The following is a 23,230-nucleotide window of genomic DNA, read 5'->3' on the forward strand; positions in this document are numbered from 1 at the left end:
TATCATGGAATAACTTACCTAGAAATTGTTAACTGGGAACCTAATCTGCTGTGTAAACTCTGACCTTAGACACAATTTAAAATATTTAAAAAAAAAAAAAAAAAGTGAAGAGTGGGTAGATTTCTAATTCTGAATTATAAAAATACTAGCAGGTAAAGAAACCCAGGGAGCCCTTGTGGGGCCCTGCTGCTGCCCAGCTTCCCAGCATCCAGGCTGCTCCTAATACACATCTGATTCCTTTGGGGGGATGGCCCACCCACCCTTAGTAAGGTTTTGGTAAGGGTGGGTAGACATGGACCCTCTCTCTAGGGTTAGCAGTCTTGAATAGAGTGATGGAGCACATTCGTTTGGGCAGAGGAGCCTGAAGGAGAGAGATGTTGAGTCCCAGGTGCCATGCTGTTTCCAAACCTGGTTCTCCATCCTCCCAGGCACCTGTGAACAAGCTTCTACCAGAGTCAGCTTTTTCCTCACAGCCAAAGACTCTAAACTGATACAGTACTATGGCTTAAAATTCTTTCATTAAACGGCCGGTAGGGGTGGGGGTGAGGGGACAACTCTCTTACTCCAAGTTTCTTTTAAATGAATAACGAATATAATAAACAATTAGCTTGCGGTAGATTACTGAGTCCTAAAACAACCGACTATTAGTAAGCATGGAAACTGTGATAGATGTCAGTTGGTTCATTAAGACACAAGTTAAGCCCAAGTCACAAAGGAGCTCCCTGTGCCAGGCCAGCCTCTACTTATACTCTAGCAAAAAATGAGTGAGCCACAGAACAGAATTTCAAATTCTCATGGAATCCAGACTTCCTGGAGCCAGGGAGGGTAGATGAACTCCCGCATCTATTGCCCTGAGACAATCTTTAAACCTTAAACTAAAAATATCCCCTGAAGTCCTCTTAAAACCAAACAATAGTTCAGCTTAACTAATAAATAATGTCTGCCTTGAGCATTATGCTCTTTTAAGCTCTATCTATGTAGGAATAAATTGACAACAGCAACTCCAAAGATTAGATAGGAAGCTCAGGGGCAGCAAATTTATATTAATGAGGGAGGAACAACTCAGAAAAGAATGGTGAGAAAGGTCACACAACTCGAAGAATGTAATCAATGTCACTGAACTACACATGTAAAAACTGTTGAACTGGTGTATGTTTTGCTGTGTCTATTCTCAGTAACAACAATAAAATTTAGAAAAAAAATTGTTTTAAATGAGTGGGGCCAGAAATCCAAGGACCTGGGTTTTACACCTGGCCACTCATCTCAAAGATGCACCATGATGCAGTGGACAGATACGACCTTTAGAGTCCACCAACTGGGCTCAGTCACAGCTTCAGCAGGTCCCAGGTAGGAGACATTAGACAAGGTACTGCAGCTTCTCAGCCGTAAAGCAGGGATTTCCAGCGGTAGCGTTGTCATAAAAATGAGCAATGAGATACACAAGGGGATTTGTGCTACTACACCTCCAACACACTGTGACTCATCCCTTCCTGCATCTCAGTCTCCCCATCTGTAAACTGAGAGGTCTAGACAACTGGGTGTGTCCTTCAAGGCTAACATCCAGGGTCTGCCCCAAGCTGGGAGATTTGAGATGGTAGAAGTGCAGGGGCCCCCATAACTTGCCTCATCCGGGTTTTCACTGGTGATTCTGGCAGCAATGACATGGCCTCGGGCCAGGGGAGGGTTGGCAGGGGTCTCAAAAGAAATAGGTGTCACCCCCCATGGCGACTCTCCATACAAAAGCCGGATATCCTTCAGCCGGTGCAGCGGCACGCCCATGGCAATCTAAAAATAAGAAATGCATCCACAGACTGTCAGGCCCGCTAGGACGCCAGTCCCAAAATGCCAAGCACAGTGTTAGATGCAATGTAGGAAGGAGCTCAATACATTGTTTCAGGTATGCTGACGCTTACTATGTGTACAAGAGTGTGCTATAGTGTGGCCAGAGAGACAGAGAAAGAAAAAGCCAAAAGGCAGACAGGCCCAGAGAGCTCAAAGTGTAACTGGGGAAACAAGCGACATTCATGAAACAACATCACGTCACAAGAAAATGTGTGGGTTCATAACAACAACACAGCCTTTATGAACCTCCAAAACGATATGCTAAATGAAAGAAGGCAGGCACAAAAGATCCCAGATTGCACAATTCCACTTACATGAAATATCCAGGAAAGACAAAACTATAGACAGAAAGCAGACCTGGTGGTTGCCTGGAGTTGGGGTAAGAATGGAGAGTGACTGCAAACGGGCATGAGGGATCTTTTGGGGGGCGATGGGAATGTTACAAAATTGGACTGTGGTGATGGTTGCACAACTTTGCATATTTACCAAAAATCATTAAATTGTACGCTTAGGTGAATTTTATGGTATGTAAATAATATCTCAATAAAGCTGTAAAAAATACGTTCAATAAAAGCTAAGGATCATTAGTGCTATGGAAGGTGAGAAGGAGGAAGTGCGTCTAGCTGGAGAGTTAAAGAAGATCGTGTGAAGGGCACAGGGAAAGCTGGGCTTGAAGAACGAGCCAAAAAGAGACAATTATGGACGTCAGCTTAACCAAATGATCAACTTAAACGTCAGCAATAAAAGGGACAAATTGACATTCTGTGCCTCCTGATCTGACGAAGGACATGACATCACTGGTGTAATGTTCTGCCAAAATATTTAATGTGAATCTAATCCGGAAGAAACAATTAGACAAATTCAAATCAAAGGATGCTCTGCTCGGAATTGAAATGTCAATGTCAAGAATAAAACAATAAACAGACTGGGGAACTGTTGGAGATTGAAGAGACTAAGAGATATGACAATGAATGGCATGTGTGATCCTTGATTAGATCTTGGCTTAAAAAAAACAAGAAACTAGCTATAAAGGGACATTATTGTGACAACTAGGAAATTTTTAACATGGATGGTATATTAGATAAATATGTGGTATCAATGTTCTAGCTCCTGAGTGTAGTAACTATGTTGTGGTAATGAAGCAGAGGAGCCCCGGTAGTGCAGTGGTTAAGAGCCTGGTTGCTAATCAAAAGGTTGGCAGCTCGAATCCACCAGTCGTTCCTTGGAAACCCTATGGGGAAGTTCTAGTCTGTCCTCTAGGGTCATTATGAGTCGCAATCAACTCAACAGCAACGGGTTTTGGTTTAATGGAGCAGAATGCCCTTGTTCTCAGGAGATACTTATACCGAAATATTTAGAGGTAAAGTATCATGAAGGTTCAAACCATCTCCCAAAAGGCAGAGCCAAAAAGTACATAAGCAGACATCCAGTATATCTGTGGCAGGAATTAGGATAAAAATGTCTTAAGAGGCTTCTTACAAAAAAACACCCAGCTGCCATTGAGTCAACTCTGACTCATGGCAACACCATGTGTGTCAGCGTACAGCTGCACACCACAGGGTTTTCAATGGCTGTGATCTTTCAGAAGCAGATAGGCAGCCCTTTCCTCCAAGGTCCCCCTGGGTGGATTTGAACTGCCAACTTCCCAGCTAGTAGCCAAGTGTTTCATCATTTATGTCACCCAGGGACTCCAGGGGGCAATAATGAAAAAAAAGTTGAGAAACACTGTTCTGTGTCTATGGGTTTCTGGGGGTCCACATCCAACCAAAACCAAACCTGTTACTGTCAATTCCAACACAGTAGAACTCCCCCATAGGGTTTCCAAGGATCAGCTGGCGGATTCAAACTGCCAACCTTTTGGTTAGCAACCAAGCTCTTAACCACTGCACCAGTGCCCTGAAATTAGATAAAATGTGTTTTTTCCGAGGAGAAGGTCCACAGCTTTTACCAGTTTCTCAAAGGGCTCTATGGCCAGGCCAAGGTGAGAAACCACTTAACGGAAGGTTCTCGGCTTGTGAGGTTCTCAATACAACTCACACATCCAAACAGTCCTTCCCCAGGGACAACCAGCCAAGAGATGAGCAGGACCAGAGACATGGCCTCCTGCCATGAGCCCGAAGCCTGTTTCCTCACCTGTAGCTGGGCGGCCGGCAGGTTGACGTCGGCGATCATTTCTGTGCAGGGATGTTCTACCTGCAGGCGGGGATTCAGCTCCAGGAAATGGAAGCTGCCGTCCTGGCTATAGAGGTACTCAACGGTCCCCGCGCTCACGTAACCCACAGCCTTGGCCAGGCGGACAGCACACTGCAAAGAAAACAGGGACAGAAGGCCTTGCAAGAGGTTTCCAGCGGCGTTCTCGGGTAAGTTTAAATGATGATGGTTATGGATTGAACGGTGTCCCCAAAAGTATATGTTGAAGTCCTGACCCCTGTACCTTGTGACTGTGACCTTGTTTGGGAATATAGGTTTTTTTTAATGTTAATGAGGTCATGTCAGGGTCCTAAACCTAATCCCATCTGAGTGGTGTCTTATAAAAAGAGCAGAACAGACACAGACACACACAGGTAAAAGACTGAGGCCACATGAAGATTCATCTACAATGTTGTTGAACTGAACATGTAGAAACTGTTGAACTGGTATGTTTTGCTGTGTATTCTAAACAAAAAACAACAACAACAAAAGATACATCTAGGAGCAGTCAAGGAATGCCTGGGGCTAATGACAAAGAAGGACCCTCCCCTAGAGCCAACGTCCTGATTTGGACTTCTGCCTGCAAAACTGTGAGACAATAGCTTCCTGTTTTAAAGGCATCCACTTGTGGTATTTCTGTTACAGCAGCACGAGGTAACTAAGACAATGGCTTATTAGTTGCCTCAACAAATGCATACTGCAGACCAGCTATGTGTAAAATAGTTTGAGTCCCCATAGATCAGCTACTCCAATATATCCATGCAATGCTGAAACCATCTCTATGATGGATGGGCCTCTTCTTGGACATCCACCCACCTTCTGGCAAATCTGACTCACAGAAAGCTCTTGCTGACTCTGAACCTAAATCACTCTCCCGGCCCTGGGAAGCCCACCTGCTCCATGATCTCAAACACGGCCGGGGTGGCGATGGTGGCTGGGGCCTCCTCAATGATCTTCTGGTGCCGCCGCTGGATGGAGCAGTCGCGGCCAAATAGAGATACGGCATTTCCGTACTGGTCAGCGAGAATCTGGACCTCCAGGTGGCGGGCGTGCTGGGCCAACTTCATGAGAAAGACGGGGGAGCCTGGGATCTCGCTCTGCACCTGGGAGGAAGCAGAAGGAGCTCACTGTTCCCTAGGAAACCAGGGCTGGAGCAGGAAGTTATCTGGAGAGAGTGGGGAACATCACCGTGATGTGGCCAGGGAACTCTGCAGTGATTTCTCTGCTCTTCTTTTGTCTTACTTCTCTTGAAGACTAACATCCTCATTTTTTTTTTAAGTCAAACACTGTGAAAATATATAATATAGAAAGTGGTGTTTCCCCACAATTCCATCTCCTAAAGATAATGTGTCATTAAGACGTTGGTATGCAACTCAAAGTAAAGGAAAATTCCTCTTTTCTGTGCTATTTATTATTTTAAAATAGAATCATTAGAGCTTGCACTGGATAGTTAAATATACATGATACTTGGCCAATTCTCAATTATTTATACAAACAGTATAGTGATCTGTAATGCTTTCTGAGGCAAAATGAGAAAAATAAGAACAATATATGAACTTTTCTTAAAGATAAAGTTACATTTTTGTTTAATGCTGAAATTATATCCTTTCTACATTTTGGTCTTAAATGCCTTTCTATTATGAAGTGATGAAATTGTAGATGGTAATTAGAATTCTTCGTGGCATCACTTAGGAAAAGAGTTACTCTAAAAAAGAAAAAAAAAGAGTTTGGTGCACAAACTATTTGGTTTTCTTCTATAGGTTCAGAAATACACACATAGAACATTCCTTTAAACAAAAATGGGACCAAAACATGCTATTCTGTAGCTCTCTTCTTCTCCAACTTAACACATTCTCTCAGATAGTTCTTCACGTTGGAACCTACAGACAGACTTACTTCATCCTTTTAATGGCAGAAATGTATTCCTTTATAAGGATGTCATCTAGAGATTGTTAAAGAAATCCATGTTCACATGGAATGATTTCTAAGAAAAACTGTTAAGTAAAAGAAAGCAAGTTGCAGTGAAATATGGGACGGTCCAACTTATGCTAAAAATAATAAAATAAAATTGTATGAATGTCTTTGTCTAAGTACATATTGTCAAAGTGCCGCAGAGACCCAACTGCTAGCAGTGGATACATCCGGAAAGGGGAAGGGGATTGGGAGGTGATGGCAGAAAGGAACTTTTTTATTCTTAATATATGACTGGAGTGTTTGAATTTTTACATTGAGAACATTTTCATACAGCACTCATGTAATTAAAAGCAAAAGCTTTAAAACCTGTACAACCCCTAAATGCAACGTGGGATCCTGGACCGAATCCTGGAGCAGAAAGAGGTCGTTTAGTGAGAAAACTAGTAAAATCCAAATAAAGTCTGGAGTTTAGTTACTAGAAATGTGTGATTATTAGTGTTATGGTTAAGGTTGTGTGCCAACTTGACTGGGCCATGATTTTCAGTGTTTTGGCAATTATGTTTGATGTACTTTGGCAGGTATGTAATGATGTAGCTATCCTCCATTTTGTGATATAATGTAATCACCTCCATGATGTGATCTGATGAGATCAGCTAATCAGCTGTAAAAGGAGTTTCCTCGGGGGTATGGCCTGCATCTAATACATATGGATGTTCTGGCAAAGCTCGCTGGCTTTTGCTTGCTTCACATCCTGCATCTGGCTTGTCATCATCCAACCTCCAGTTCTTGGGACTTGAGCCAGCAGCCTACCATACTGCCTGCCAATCTTGGATCCATTAGCCTCCACAGCCCATGAGCCAGCTGTCCGTTGCCTGACCTGCAGATCTTGGGTTCAATAGCCCCTGCAGCTATGTGAGTCAGGAGAAGCCTCCAGCCTGACCCACAGATTTGCGACTTGCCAGCCTCTACAACTGTGTGGCCATTTCCTTGAGATAAATATCTGTGTGTGTGTGTGTGTGTGTGTGTGTGTGTGCATGTGTGTGTGTGTGTGTGTGTGTGTGTCACACATGCTTCATTGATTTTGCTTCTCTAGAGAACTCAGCCTAAGACAATCTCTTAGTTGTGACACAGTAATGTAATATGATACAGTAACATAGGATGTTAATATTAGAGGAAACTAGGTGAAGGGTAAGGAGCTCTGGTGGAGCAATGGTTAAAGTGGTCAGCTGCTAAACAAAAGGTCAGCAGTTCAAACCCACCAGCCACTCCATGGGAAAAAGATGTGGCAGTCTGCTTCCATAAAGATTTACAGCCATGGAAACCCTATAAGGTAGCTATGAGTCAGAATTGACTGAACAGCAGTAGAGTAGGTGAAGGATATGTGGGAACTCTGTGCTATTATTGCAAGTTTCTGTAAGTCTAAAACTATTAGCCCAAAATCTACACACCTCGATGGAGACATTACAGTTGTTAAACTGGTACTTTACCTAACACTCACATATTGCTGACAGCTATATATAGTTGGTACAAACTTTTTAGAAAACAATTTACTGATATGTATTTGTAAATGTATGTAAAGTATATATTTAATTAAGTCCTTCTCCCCTAGGTCTTTATCTGAAAAAATAATTCAGAAGAAGGAAAAAGAAAGCGAAGTATTTTTTATAGTATTAAGTACCATATGATACTATGGTATAATTGTAGCATTGTTTATCAAATGAAAACGGAAACAAGCTAAACATTTAACAACAAAGGAAAGGTTTGCTGATAAATAATATGGTCACATATGGAATACTGTGAACTTATCAAAATAATGTGAGGACTGGAACAACATGGCAAAAATGTTCATGATATACAATTTACATTTTTTAAACTATAAAACAAAATTTTGGGCAGACTGAATAGAACTCTGTAAAATATACATATGAACAAAGTCTAAGAAAAACTCTAGAAATATTAAAATGGTCAGATTCAGAATGGGAGGGTTGTCAGTATAAATTTTTTCCTTTTTTTTTAAAACATTGCTAATGTAGTAGATATAATGTCTTAAAAGTAGAAAACCAACTACAAATAAATATATAATTAATTCCTACAATTAAAAATTATCATACAGAAACTTTAACAATATCAAGACTACTAAAACTGATAAAATCTCCCATCCCTCAAATAAGCCAATACATTCTCAAATAGATATTCTGAGCCCAAATCTCTGAAATTTATCTTTTTAGAAACAACTGATTCACAAGATCAAATTTTCTAAAGAAATGGTTTGGAGACCATTATAAATCATGGATTCCTATGAGTAAAAATGCACACATTTGCTTCAAAATACATCACAGCGATATATCTAGCTCCTGCAAATGCCTTCTTCATGGTTACAAAATAATGCCAATAGCAATAATCTGGTTGCCAACAACTGAGTAAAAACAATTCCCAAAGACATGAAGGGGGTCAGAGAGAGGACGAAGGGTTGAATAGGTAGAGCGCGGGGCATTTTTAGGGCAATGAAACTATTCTGTGTGAAACTATAATGGTGGACACATGACATTTGTCAAAACCCACAGGGCTGTACAACACCAAGAGGGAGCCCTAATGTAAAATGTGGACTTTAGTTAATAAACAGTGTATCAATATTGGTTCATCACTTGTAACAAATATATCACAGGAATGCACGACATTAATGGAAAAAATGATGTGCAGAGAGGACAGGGTATATGGAAACTCTACTTTCTGCATAAGTTTTCTGTAAATCCAAAACTGCTCTAAAAATAAAGTCTACTAAAAAAAAAGATGACAAGAACAGCTCACTTGTCTAAAAAGAATTGGGAAATCCTCCGGACTCTCGGCCTTCCGGATTCCTTTCCCTCCACCGCCTTCAGAAGCTTTGATCATCAGTGGAAAACCAACTTTCTCTGCTACCTGGGAGAAAAGGACATGGAGGCGTCTTTAAAGTTAGTCATCTTCCTCAACTACAAACACAAGTGAGAAGGTTCTAGCTCCCTGGCCCCACAGGCTCTGTGCTTACCGCCAAACCCTCATCCACGTCTTTCACACAACCTTTGTCGTAAATATCTTCTGGGACGCTGATCATTTTGCCCTTTTGCAGACCATCCTCTGCCCACTCCACCATCAGCCCTGCAGAATCACAAGGAAAGTGGAACCCTTCCCAGGAAGGCAGAAACACACACACCACAGCAACCACAGGGCTCTCTCCTCACCCAAATCACTCTAGACCTGGGCGTCTGTGCCAACAAATTACAGACACGTTCCTTCAGCTTCCAACAATCGCTTTTTTTTAAATAATTTATTTGTTGTTGTTGTTGTTAAAAATATACATAGCAGAACATACACCAATTCAACAATTTCTACATGTACAATTCAGTGACATTGAATCTATTCTTTAAGTTGTGCAGCCATTCTTTTCCAAATTGTTCCTCCCCCATTAACAGAAAAAGGCTCGTAATTGTTTTTAAGGATTGACTCAACCTTGAAGGGGAAATCAAAGCTTAAGAAACTCAGACTGACCAAACTGTCAACAACTACTTTAAAACAAATATGAGAATGTAAGGAGGCAGGGAAACTAGATTAATGGAAACAGAACAACCAGAATGGAAATAATGAGAATGTTCACGCATTGTGAACAATGTAGACAATGTCACTGAACAACTTGTGTAGAAATTGTTGAATGGGAACTTAAACTGCTGTGTAAACCTTCACTGAAAATACAATAAATATTATTTAAAAAATAAAAATAAAATAAACAGATCCAAAGAGAAAAAAAGAAATTCAGACTAAGTCTACCAAAAACAACCATATTAGCCTAAATCCAAAAAATCCCAACTCTACCCCATGGAGTCATCCTATGCAAATCACTACTGGCCGAAGCACTGTAAAGATTTAAAAAAAAAAAAAAAAAATGCTTTCCACTCCAAATTTAAAATTCAAGCTTTAGAGGAAAAATAAATAAATAAATTTAACAGGAAACTCCTAAGACGGATTTCTGCTTATTTTTTTCTTTGTCCTAGAAATTCCATTTTTAGGATTTTAGCCTAAGGAGGTAATTAAACTTGTACATAGGATTTAACTCTAAGATTATAAAACCTCCACTACTTTTAATATTTTTTAAATTGGGGGGAGGACTAGAAACAACCTAAATGTGAAACTATAGAAAATTGTTAGTAAATTATAGTTCATCCATAGGATGTAATCCTATGTAGGCATTTCAAATGTTGTAAAGTCTATTGACATAGAAAGATACTCATTAATGGAAAAAAAAAAAGTCGTAAACTAGTAAATATAAGATCTCTGGTTTTTTAAAGGATATGCCTAGAAAAAAGGCTGGAAAGGTAGACACTCACACTGCAACAACTCCGTCATGTTTAACATGTTCAACACTGGGTCATAGGATTATAGATAATTTCTCTTTTCTTCCTTGTACTTGCCATAATTTCTAAGTTGTCTACAATGGAGCTGTACCATCTGTTCAATAATTTTTTAAAAAATCTAAGCTGGAGAATAAAAAAGCAAACTCAGGTCAAACCCAGCCCCCACCCCCCGCCCCCGCCACACACGCACGCTGTTCACACTGGCAAGATTGGCCAAGAAGTTCCCCCAAAGTGAAGCTCAGGAACTCTTACCGCTTCCACTCCAGGGCAGGGTTGGGATCTGCAGCGTCTGGGCCACAATGGTAGATGCGATCTTATCTCCCAGGGCCCACATGGCCTCACTGGGAGGGCCTGAAGGATTGAGGACAGGAAGGCAGGTGGAACGAAGTCAGCCACAAAAACACTCTAGGGCCGAATGCTTGCCAAGTGCTCAGTGGCAGAGCCAGGTGAGGAGTGGACAACAAAGAAAGGTACTCAAGGTCCCAGCTCTCAAAGAGCTTAAAACCAAGTCAGGGAAGAAAAAGATCTGTTAGCCCGCTACTGTATCAGTAAACTTTCAACAAATGTGGATTATAACCCTGGTCTGAGTTACAATCTAAGTTATTGTGGCATACACAAAATTCACTCTGGGAGCACAGGTGAAAAGCTAGACCAAGGAGAGGCAAGCCAGCACCTCAAAGAGCTAGACCTGGGGTCGACAAACTTTTTCTGTAAAGAGCCAGATAGAAAATATTTTCAGCTTTATAGGCCTGATGGTCTTGGTCACAACTACTCAACTTTGCCAGTGTAGGGCACAATACATGTATGAAAGGGTGTGTCCATGTCCCAATAAAACTTTATTTATAAAAACAGGTGGTGGGCCAGATTTGACTTGTGGGCTATAGTTTGCTGACTCCTAGGCTGACCATCAACGTCCATCCAGAGGAGCTAAAATGGAGGAATAATGAGAGGCTTGTATGACAACCAGTCAAGACAGACATGCCAAATGTACTCAGAAACCAGGGACAGAGAAAACATCAGCAGTCACAAGTCGCCAAGAAGACACTCGGCATATCAGGTGTTGATTTCCACTGAGCTGCTTCATGCATGGGCAAGTTTGTGTTGCAGGCCCCAAGGTAAGCAGCAGCAACAGGGATTTAGTGCATGACGAATGATTCCCCTAAGCCACACAAGGATGGTCAGAGGTAGCATAACTACCTATACGAAGTTAACAAACACAAATAAAAATCCTGAAACAAACAGATGCCGTAAGACAATAGTATCATTTTACCTAATAAGCAGCAGAGATGAGGGACTCTCGTCCCAAGGGGTCAAGGGCATTCTAAAGGCCCGAGAAAGGCCCAAGCAAAGGCCTGGCCATATCAGAAATGTGACCCCCCCAAACCCAGTCAGAAATATCTTAGTACCAAAAGGAATACAAGCAGAGGATTCTGTTTGTCCCAGCATCATTTGGCTGTGATAACCATCTTGATGTCTCCTATTTCTATAGGCTGGCAGACTTACCCATGTGCCCGCCCACCCCTTAACTGGCCTGCTCCCCACAATGAAAGTGTGAGGCAGGAATATCAAATGTACCCCACTTTACAGAGCAGAACTAGAAAGAGAATCTCACCCAGCCAAGTTTTCCATCAACATCCCAATTCCCATGTATCAATGGAAACACACTCTACCTAGAAAAGCAATCCCATGCTTGTGCAGGAGCTCCGGAAGTTTGGGGTTTTCAGAAGCATGGCCCCAGCCAGCCCACACCGCCTGCAAACGAGAGAGGCGTGAGTCAAGATCTTCCTTCCCCACAACACTGAAATCTCTGTGCTGTGTGGTGCCAGCCCTGGATTTCTGAGTCTCGCGGAACATGACTCTTCTACCTCTTCTGAACTGTGGGATCAGGTCGTTCTGGATTCAGGGTCACCGTGCCCCTGTGGGCAGACGCAGGCACCCTGGCCAATCTACCTGCACGGGGATTCTCTTGGCAATGTCCACGATCAGCTCCACGTTGGCATAGTTGTTGTTATTGGGCCCACCTGGGACAGGGACATACTGATCCGCCATCTTGATGTACTCTGGAGTTAAATGGGAGGGCAAAGGAGAGAACTGCTGAGAGATGTAAGCCAACTGCAGAACATTCTGTGAGATGCAACTATATGCAGACACTGAAATAATAACTATGAAGATTATGTAGCAACAACGGACAAATGAACCTCTGTACCCTCGGAAGCTTGTACATGAACCGTTGTACGTGAATGTTTATAACAGCATAGTCAAAAAGTGGAACCAACCCAAATGTCCACCAATGGATGAATAGATAACCAAACTGTGGTATATCCATACAATGGAACATGACTTAGCCATTAAAAAAAGAGGGTCCCTGATGGAGCAGTAAAAGGATGGGGTGCAGAACTCAAATTCTAGTAAGAAGACCAGACTTAATGGTCTGACTGAGACTGGAGGTGCCCCAGAAGGCATGGCCCCTGGACTCTATCAGCCCAGAACTAAAACAATTTCCGAGGCCAACTCTTCAAACAGGGATTGGACTGGACTATGGGACATAAAGTGATCTCGTGAAGAGTGTGCCTCTTAGTCAAGTAGATGCAAGAGACCAAAGGAGCAGCTTCTGTCCAGAGGTGAGATGGGAAGGCAGAGAGATAGGAGCTGGTTGAATGGTCAAGGGGAATCAGGGGGAAAGGAGGAGTGTGCTGTCGCAGAATGGGATGAGCAATTAGGGTCTCATAACAATGTATGTAAAAAAAAAATTTTTGTATGGGAGACTAACTTGAAATGTAAACTTCATTTAATTACAATAATAAAAAAAAATTTTTTTTAAAAAGCACTGATACGTGCTACAACATGGATGAACCTCGAAAATACTATGTTAGGTGAAAAGAGGCAAACACAAAAGGTGACATGTTGTATGATGTCTTTTATATGACATATCCAGAATAGGCAAATCCAGAAAGCAGATCTGTGGTTGCCAGGAGATGGAGGGAATGATTACTTAATGGGCGTGGGATACTGATCTTAGGTGATGAAAAAGTTCTGAAACCAGAAGGAGGTGGTCGTTGCACAACACTGTAAGTACACTAAACGCCACTGAATTGTGTACTTTAAAATGGTTAATTGCACGTTACGTGAATTTCACCTCAATTAAAAAATAAAAAAACAATGGAGTAACATTGTCTTAGTCATCTAGTGCTGCTATAACACAAATACCACAAGTGGATGGCTTTAACAAAGAGAAATTTATTGTCTCACAGTCTAGTAGGCTAGAAGTCCAAATTCAAGGCATCAACTCTGGGGGAAGGCTTTCTCTGTCAGCTCTGGAGGAAGGTCCTTATTGACAACCTTCCCCTGGACTAGGAGCTTCTCCACACAGGAACGCCAGGTCCAAAGGACACGCTCTGCTCCCAGTGCTGCTTTCTTGGTGGTATGAAATTCCCACGTCTCTCTGCTTGCTTCTCTCTTTTACATCTCAAAAGAGACTGGCTTAAGACACTATCTAATCTTGCAGACCTCATCAATATAATTGCCACTACTCCATCTTATTACATCATAGTGATAGAATTTACAACACATAGGGAAATCACATCAGATTACAAAATAGTAGACAATCACACAACACTGGGAATCACGACCCAGCCAAGCTGACAGATATTTTGGGGAGACACAATTCACTCCATGACACACATGTATGATAATGTGAAGAAAACTGCCCTTATGATTTTAATTTAATTTAATTTAATACATGTATGATGTATGTATCTCTGGACAAGGCCTGGGAGGGAGCAAAGGAAGATGGAAGAAGATGGAAGCAGAATAGTGGGATTAGAAGTGAGTTTTTAAAAAATTTCTACTTAAAGTTTATCTTAATATTGTTTTAGCATTAAACACTACAGTGTCTTAACTTTAAAATATTTATGCTATCTAAGCTAGAAATTCCAATTGTAAGACAATGTCCTAAGAACACACTCGTCAGTGAGGCCAAAGGATTTACGTAACAGGATGTTTGAGGAGCAGCACTTTGAACTGTGAAAAATCAGACCGTTCCACAGTCAAAGCCTGGTACATCTGAACTTCAGAGTTCTCTAAGATCCTGTGAATGAACGATGTGGCACTTTAGGTGCAAACACAGAAAGAAACCCAAGAGGATTGCTCCTTCTGGCCTTCCAGCCTCCAGTGTTCATCAAATACATGCATGCTGACCACTATGAAGGCTCCAGAAATTATAAAGGGAGCAAGTCAGAGAAGCTCATCGAATTTGACTTTAATATTAAATTAGAAAAGCAAGAAAACAATACAATAGCTGCAGACTGTGGTCAGTGGTAGGAAGGAAGTACCCAGGGTTTTCAGAGAGAGCAGCAAAGGAGGAAGTTCCCTGCTGGAGGAGGTGATGTTTGACCCAGACATTGTGGGCGGGGTGGGGAGGGGGCCAGGCAGCTGAGAGCTGTGGGAAAGCACCTTGAGCAGAGGGCACAGCTTGTGCCAAGGCTCTGAAACCAGAAAGAGCACAACAGGCCAGGGCCCAAGGGAGGCCAGAGGGACGTCAAATGGAGCCAGGGGCCTGCAGGGGTAGAGCCATGTGGGGGAAGTTTAGTCTAAGCAGGATGGGAGGATAACGCTTTGGACTCCAATCCCGCCTGCATTCGGGTTGTATGACCCTGGGCAAGTTATTTATGTCCCTGTGTCTCAACCGTCTCATCTGTAAAATGGGGTGTCATGGATTGAATTGTGTCCCCCAAAAATATGCTGTCAACTTGGCTAGGCCATGTTTCCCAGTATTGTCTGATTGTCCACCATTTTGTCATCTGATGTAATTTTCCTATGTGTTGTAAATCCTACCTCTATGATGTTAATGAGGCAAGATTTGTTGTTGTTAGGTGCCATCGAGCTGGTTCCAACTCGTAGCAACCCTATGTACAACAGAATGAAACACTGCCCGGTCCTGCGCCATCCTCACAGTTGTTCAATTGTTGTTATGCTTATGCCCATTGTTGCAGCCACTGTGTCAATCCATCTCGTTGAGGGTCTTCCTCTTTTTCACTGACCCTCTCTCTACTTTACACCAAGCATGATGTCCTTCTCTAAGGACTGATCCCTCCTGATAACATGTCCAAAGTATGTGAGACATAGTCTCACCATCCTTGCTTCTAAGGAGCATTCTGGTCATGCTTCTTTCAAGACAGATTTGTTCTTTTGGTAGTCTGTGGTATATTCAGTATTCTTTGCCAACACCACAATCCAAAGGCATCAATTCTTCTTTGATCTTTATTCATCGGCCAGCTTTTGCATGCACATGAGGCAAATGAAAACACCATGATTTGGGTCAGGCACACCTTAGTCTTCAAGGTGACATCTTTGCTCTTTTGGGTCAGGCACACCTTAGTCTTCAAGGTGACATCTTTGCTTTTCAACACTTTAAAGAGGTCTTCTGCAGTAGATTTGCCCAATACAATGCATCTTTTGATTTCTTGACTGCTGCTTCCATGGGTATTGATTGTGGAGCCAAGTAAAATGAAATCCTCGACAAATTCAATCTTTTCTCCATTTATCATGATGTTGCTGATTGGTCCAGTTGTGAGGATTTTTGTTTTCTTTATGTTGAGGTGTAATCCATATTGAAGGCTGTGGTCTTTGATCTTCATCAGTAAGTGCTTCAAGTCCGCTTCACTTTCAGCAAGCAAGGTCGTGTCATCTGCATAAAGCAGGTTGTTGATAAGTCCTCCTCAAATCCTGATGTCCCGTTCTTCTTCATATAGCCCAGCTTCTCGGATTATTTGCTACAACCCTCTCACACACCTTTCTTGACTTCAAAGCACGCAGTATCCTCTTGTTCTGTTCGAATGACTGCCTCTTGATCCATGTACAGGTTCCTCATGACCACAATTAAGTGTTCTAAAATTCCTGTTCTTGGCAATGTTATCCATAATTTGTTATGATCCACACAGTCGAATGCCTTTGCATAGTCAATAAAACACAGGTAAACATCTTTCTGGTATTCTCTGCTTTCAGCCAGGATCAATCTGACATCAGCAATGATATCCCTGGTTCCATGTCCTCCTCTTCTGAATCCGGCTTGAATTTCAAGCAGTTCCTTGTCGATGTACTGCTGCAGCCACTTTTGAATGATACTCAGCAAAATTTTACTTGTGTGTGATATTAATGATATTGTTCATTAATTTCCACATTCAGTTGGATCAACTTTCTTGGGAACAGGCATAAATATGGATCTCTTCCAGTCGGTTGGCCAGGCAGCTGTCTTCCAAATTTCTTGGCATAAATGAGTGAGGACTTCCAGAGGCAGGATTAGAGGCAGTTATGTTAACGACACAGGACTCAATCTATAAGATTAGCTTGTATCTTAAATCAATCTCTTCTGAGATATAAAACAGAGAAGTGGGCAGAGAGACAGGGGAACCTCATACCATCAAGAAACAAGACCCAAGAGAATAGCATGTCCTCAACCTGGGAAGATTGACGACAAGAACTTTCCCCAGAGCCGACAGAGAGAGAAAGCCTTCCCCTGGAGCTGGCACCCTGAATTCAGACTTCTAGCTTCCTAGACTGTGAAAGAATAAACTTCCTTTGTTAAAGCCATCCACTTGTGGTATTTGTGTTACAGCAGCCCTAGATGACTAAGACATGGGGCTAATGGTCAAACCTGTCCTTAGTGGCGGCTGTTAGTAACAAACAGAGCAGCGTCCCTGCTCAGCAGCTGCCCTTGGGAGAGCTCAGGGGACCAAGCGTGAGGTTGCTGATACTGGCAGCAGCACTGCAGGCACCAAGGAGGGGGATAATAGGACCTCATTTCTGGTTTGGTTTTGTTTTCATTTTGTTGTGGTAAAAGATGCATAACAAAACATTTGCCGTTTCAACCATTTTTGTGCACAATTCAGTTACGTTTTAATCACATTCACCAAGTTGTGCAACCATCACTACTATCCATTTCCAATTTTTTTTTCCATCACCCTTAAAAGTGCCCCTTAAGAAGGATTTTCACAACTACCATGGCCTCCACCAGACTGAGTCCAGTACAACTGGATGGTGCCCAGCTACCACCACTGACTGCTCTGACAGGGATCACAATAGAGGGTCCCGGACAGAGCTGGAGAAAAATGTAGAACAAAATTCTAACTCACAAAAACAGACCAGACTTACTGGCCTGACAGAGACTGGAGAAACCCCGAGAGTATGGCCCCCAGACATCCTTTTAGCTAAGTAATGAAGTCACTCCTGAGGTTCACCCTTCAGCCAAAGATTAGACAGGCCCATAAAAGAAAATGAGACTAATGGGGCACACCAGCCCAGGGGCAAAGACTAGAAGGCAGGAGGGTACAGGAAAGCTGGTAATGCAGAACACGAGGTCGAGAAGCGGAGAGTGTTGACATGTTGTGCCATTGTTAACCAAAGTCACATAACAATATGTGTACTAACTGTTGAATGAAAAGCTAGTTTGTTCTGTAAACCTTCATCTAAAGTACAATAAAATAAAATAAAAAATTAAAAAAAAAAAGAAAAGTGCCCCTTAAGTAATAACTCCCCATTTCCCTGTCCCTCCTGCCCCTAGTAACCACTAACAAACTTTGGTCTCTGTACATTTGCCTATTCTAGAGATTTCACGTAAGTGGGATCCTATTAATATCTGTCCTTTTGTATCTGACTTATCATAATGTTTTCAAGGTTCATCCATGTCATAGCATGTATCAGAACTTCATTTCTCTTTACGGCTGAGTAATAGTCTATTGTGTGTATGTACCACATTTTGTTTATCTGTTCATCTGCTGATGGACATTTAGGCTGTTTCCACGTTTTGGCTATTGTGAATAATATTGTTATGAACATTGGTGGACAAGTATCTGTTTGAGTCCCTGCTTTCAAGCCTTTTGGGTATTACCTAGGAGCGGAACTGGCGGGTCACATGGCAACCCTGGAAACCCTGGTGGCATATCAGTTAAGAGTTCCGCTGCTAACCAAAAGGTCGGCAGTTCAAATCCACCAGACGCTCCATAGAAACCCTATGGAGCAGTTCTACTCTGTCCTACAGGGTTGCTACGAGTCAGAATCGACTTGAAGGCAACGCCTTTGGTTTTTTTTTTTTTTTTTCGTTTATGGCGACCCTACGCTTAACTTTTTGAAAAACTGCCACAGTATTTTCCCGGAGTTGTGTTTTTAAAAGATCACTCTGCCTGCTGTGTGGAGAGGGGTCTGTAAAGGGTCAAGATTGTTCAGGGAAAAAAGTAAGTTGTCCAATAGTTATTTATGGAATGATCCATTTTAATAGAAATTAGCAGATAGGTAAATGAATGAATGAAATACAGTATATACAGCTGTTTAAAAATATCTGTAGTGACAAACTCCAATCTGCTGTGAATGAGGACATTTCTCAGAGATGGGATTTCCACTTTGCATGGTAACTACATGGACTTTTATATGGGCTGCTTTTGTTATCAGTAGAGAAGAAAGAACAATTAAATACGCGGCCCAGCAAGTTCCTCTGAGACTTCAGGGCCCAGGGAGACTTGCTCAGGTGGGGAAGGTGGTGAGGGCAGGTAAAGACAGAGGTTTGGCAGAGGGAGGGTCACAGCCCAGGTACCTGCATTGGCCTTGAGGTCCTCAGGGGTCACCATGACCACAAAGCGGATGGCCCGCTCATTGCGGAACATCTCGTAGGCCCACCTGCGGATGGAGCGCATGCACTTGACGGCGGCGATGCCATTGTTGGCAATGAGGACCTGAAGCAGGAAAACGAGGAAGGAGCAAGGGCTGCACATCTACCTGTGGCACAGGCTTCGTGCTTCCAGGGTCATCTCAGGCTGCAGAACCTCCTGTGTGCCTGGAGGATGCTATACCTCTTTGTATTTCTATGGCACACCGCAAGCACGAAGCAGGCACTCAAAGTTAGGTTGCATGATGGATGAGCGAATGAATGAATGATTTTTATTCCATTGGCACCATCGTGATCACCCTTAACATTTTTTTTTTTTTTTGAATGTTTAGTATGTACCAAAGGAGCCCTGTTGGCGCAGTGGTTAAGTGCTCGGCTGCTAACCAAAAGGTTGCTGGTTCAAACATACCAACTGCTCCAGAGGAGAAAGATGTAGCAATCTGCTTCCATAAAGAATACAGCCTTGGAAACCCTGTGGGGAAATTCTACTCTGCCCTATAGGGTCACTCAGCTGGAATCAACTCAGTGGCAACGGGTAGTATGTACCAAGCTGTAGTGCAATGTATTACACATGCATTCTTTCATTTCATCCTCACAGTGGCCCTTTGAAAGAGGTTTTGTTATCATCCCTATTTTGGCATTAAAGACATAAAGACTCAGAAGAGTTAAGACAGTTGCCCAAGTTCACATAGCTAGTAAGCAGCACAGCTGGGACTCCAGCCCAGATCTGTCTTATTCCACAGTCTGACCTGAGCTCTTAACTGCTGTCTCTGCAATTCAAAGCCTAAAGGTCTCAGGTTTGGTAAAGAGTAAAGGCAATAATAGTGGCTGCCCCCAACAGCAGAGAACACTGGGAGGGGTACAGGTTTCAATTCCTGGCTGTGTCACGAATTTGCTGTGTGGCCTTAGGCAGATCCTTGCCCACTCTGAGCATCACCTCCACATGAGGAAGTTGGACTGGCCAACCTCTGGGCTGGGTCTCTGTAAGGTTTACAATTAACTTTACCCAAAGAATTGGGTCTTTGTCCTTGGTTCCTGAGTGATAACCTCTAAACCCTTGGAGTTTCTCCAGGAACTGAATTGTCTTTTATCTGTAAGGGCTCCTGATTACACCTGAGGTTTTATGCTAATGAGGTGACCCAGGTCAGGGTCGGCCAGTCCAGAAAGACCTACCTCTGGATATCAGCCCAACCCCAGGGGAGGGGGCATGAGTCAATCAATCATGCCTAAGAAATGAGGCCCTAACAAAGGCTCTGGAAACGGAAGCTCCATGGGCTTCCTGGTTGGTGATAGACATCAACCCACATGAGAGGGTAGTGTGTTCCTTTTGGGGACATGGCAGCTGTGAGTTGGGAACCCTCCCAGACCTTACGTTATGCAGATATCTCTTTATTTATATTCTTTTAGCTATAATACTTACTGTAACAGTAAGTATGGAACTTCTATGAGTCAGTCTAGCGAACGACTGAACCCAAGAGGGTAGTAGGAGCAAGCAGGTCAGAAGGGAGGATATCGTGGGGACACCGAAGTTTGGGCTGGCATCTGAAGTCTTAGGCAGACTTGGCAATCTGGAGGACTGTGCCCTTTACATCTGAATTCTGACCTGGCCCAGGTGGTTAGGGTCAGAGGAAGAAGGACGGTATGTGCAGTGAATTGGAACTGAACTCCTTCGATTTAGTTGGAAACAGAATGGAAGAGATAGATTACACTGCAATTGAATTTTACAATCTCTAAGAAATAAAACCTAATTCTAGTTTGTTCTGAAAAAAAAAAAGTATACATGACAATTTACCTGTCATTCCTGAAGGACATACCCCATTAGCAATTTGGGCAGTGGTCGTCTCTGTTTTACAGAAGGGGAAACTGAGCCCTGGAAAGGCTAGGTCACTTGCCCAGATCTCACATACACCAGGATTTGGCCCTAGGTTTCTGACTCCGGGCTCAGTGTCCCTTCTACCTTTTCATAAATGCTTCTTGGGAGTTGGTGAAACAGCTGGGCCTTGGCTTTCTCAACCTTATTACCAAAGCAAGGTGAAGAGGGAAAGCCTGCTGAGTGACCCCAGCCTGGCCCAGTTTCCCTCGGTCCCCATTTGTTCTAGCACATTCTGGGAGCCCCGTGGGGGAGAAGGCTGCTGTAAGTGAGCCTGCTGTTCTAGTCTCCAGGACTGTGGCTTTCCCATGAGAAGTTCTGAAGAGAGGGCATGCCCAAGGTCAACTCCTAAGCCAGAAGGTACAAGGGCTCCAGGATAAGGCCTTCTGTGGCCACCACCCCTCTGGGTACCTGAGGACTGAATGCCAGCCATCAGCTGGGCTGGCTGCAAAACAGTCTCCTGGTGAGTGTGGCAAAAATGCAGTCTATGGATGGCCACCTAGGAGACTGTGAATCCCAGGATCTGGGGCAGGGCAGAGAGATCTGTGTTTTTAACCAGCAAGACTAGTGGCCACCAGGTTTGGGACAAGCATCAGTCTCAATCACTCAGTGCTGCACTAACTATGCTGGGGTGAGGGCGTGGGCTCTGGAGTCTGACAACCAGGGTTCAAATCCCGGCTCTGCCACCGACCAACTGTGAGACCTGGGCTATTGGCCTCTACTCTCTGAGCCTCAGTATCCTCATCTGTAAAATGATACCCACTGACAGGGCTGTGGGGATTGCTAAGCGCGATACAAGGATTAAAGCAGTTAATATAATGTCCGGCCCAGTGCAGGCCCTCAATAAATGGTAGCTGTTGCTGCTGGTATTGTTATTATTGTCATTGTTATTATTATAGTTACCACCACTCAAATAGAATGGAAGCTGACTTCTGTTCAAATCCCAGCTCCATCACTCATGAGCTACGTGACCTTGGACAACCAATGTCAAATCTCCGTATCCTAACTTCCCCATGACTACAACAAGAATAATCATAATAGTATGTGGCCAGACGAATGAGAAACAAATGTGAAAAGCCTCTGTCAATGGCAACTCTTAGCAAACGGTTCCCTTTCATCGCTGTCATTATAGTACATGGGTCTCCTCTCCTCTAAGAGGCTGTAAACCTCAGGAGGGCAGGGCTGTGTTTTAAGCTTCCCCCCTAATAAGCTGGGTGGTGCAGTTAATGTGCTCAGCTGCTAACCTAAAGGTTAAAGGTTCCAGTCGATCCAGAGGTGCCTCGGAAGAAAGGCCTGGCAATTCACTTCCAAAACAATCAGCCATTAAAAACTCTATGCAGCGCTGTTCTATTCGGGCACACATGGGGTCGCCACGAGTGGGAATCAACTCAACGGCAACTGGTTTTGATTCCAGTAATCTAAAGAGCAGCCCCTTTCACAAAAGCACCTCAGGGCCCTTTGCAGGAGCCTGCTGACTGGGCTCAGAGGCCTCAGTCTCCTCTGTGAAATGGGCTACAACACCTGCTGTATGGGCTACTGCGAGGGTAGAAAGCACCTGCAGGTCAAGCACCCAGCACTTAGCAAGTGTTCAGGAGACAGTTCCCTTGCCCCCTCTAAGGAATGCCTCAGAAACTGGTTTTCCACCTCCAGCTAGGATGAGGGGCCCCTCCACCCAATCCCAGCCACCACCCAGAATGGCGGGACACATCTGTACCTTCTCGATGACCCGATTCCCCCCAAAGCGTGTGATGAACTCAGCTGGGGAAGCCACGGTAAAGTCTCTGTGCAGATCCAGCTTTTTGTGCTCACGGCCCCTCTTCACCAGGTGGAGTCCTGACATGCTTGGCCTGCGGATGGAACGATAAACTGCCTCAGGGAGGGGGCCAACTGGGCTGCGGGCGCAGAGCACCCCGTGTAGGGGAGATCTGGGGGCCCTGCACCTATAAAATGAACAGCAACAGAGAAGCCCACATGTCAGACCCCTCTGCTTTGCATTCCTTCTCCAGAGACCTTGAAGCACTTCATAAAGCTACTTGAGGGCAATGGCCTGATCTACCCTGAGACCAGAAGAACTAGATGGTGCCCAGCTACCACTACCAACCATTCTGACCAGGGCCACAATAGGTGGACCCTGATAGAACAGGAGAAGAATGTAGAATAGAACTCAAATTCTTAAAAAGTCCACTTACTGGACCAGTTGAGACTAGAGGACTCCCTGAGACTATCACCCTGAGATAAGCTTTAAACCTTAAACCGAAATTATTCCTTGAAGTGACCTTTCAGCTAAATAATAGATTAGCTCATAAAATAAAGAGTTATCACCCGTGAGTAATGAGCTCCTTTAAAAAATCACCTATGTAAGACCAAATGCCC

General features: G+C 43.4%; 1 protein-coding gene across 1 annotated transcript in view; it reads right to left on the reverse strand.

The window, feature by feature from the left end:
* ACACB (acetyl-CoA carboxylase beta) overlaps positions 1-23,230 on the reverse strand; it is a 127,144-nt gene that overhangs the window by 81,759 nt on the left and 22,155 nt on the right. Inside the window, exons 2-11 of the mRNA XM_004378989.2 lie at positions 22,572-22,704; positions 18,916-19,054; positions 12,282-12,391; positions 12,002-12,083; positions 10,584-10,682; positions 8,972-9,081; positions 8,755-8,865; positions 4,926-5,135; positions 3,976-4,146; positions 1,624-1,785 (exon numbers count right to left, since the gene is read on the reverse strand). Of these exons, the coding sequence (XP_004379046.1) occupies positions 1,624-1,785; positions 3,976-4,146; positions 4,926-5,135; positions 8,755-8,865; positions 8,972-9,081; positions 10,584-10,682; positions 12,002-12,083; positions 12,282-12,391; positions 18,916-19,054; positions 22,572-22,704 (1,327 nt within the window). The remainder of the gene's footprint in view (positions 1-1,623; positions 1,786-3,975; positions 4,147-4,925; positions 5,136-8,754; positions 8,866-8,971; positions 9,082-10,583; positions 10,683-12,001; positions 12,084-12,281; positions 12,392-18,915; positions 19,055-22,571; positions 22,705-23,230) is intronic.

The sequence above is a fragment of the Trichechus manatus genome, unplaced genomic scaffold (genome assembly GCF_000243295.1).
Source record: "Trichechus manatus latirostris isolate Lorelei unplaced genomic scaffold, TriManLat1.0 scaffold00061, whole genome shotgun sequence".
Taxonomy (NCBI): Eukaryota; Metazoa; Chordata; class Mammalia; order Sirenia; family Trichechidae; genus Trichechus; species Trichechus manatus.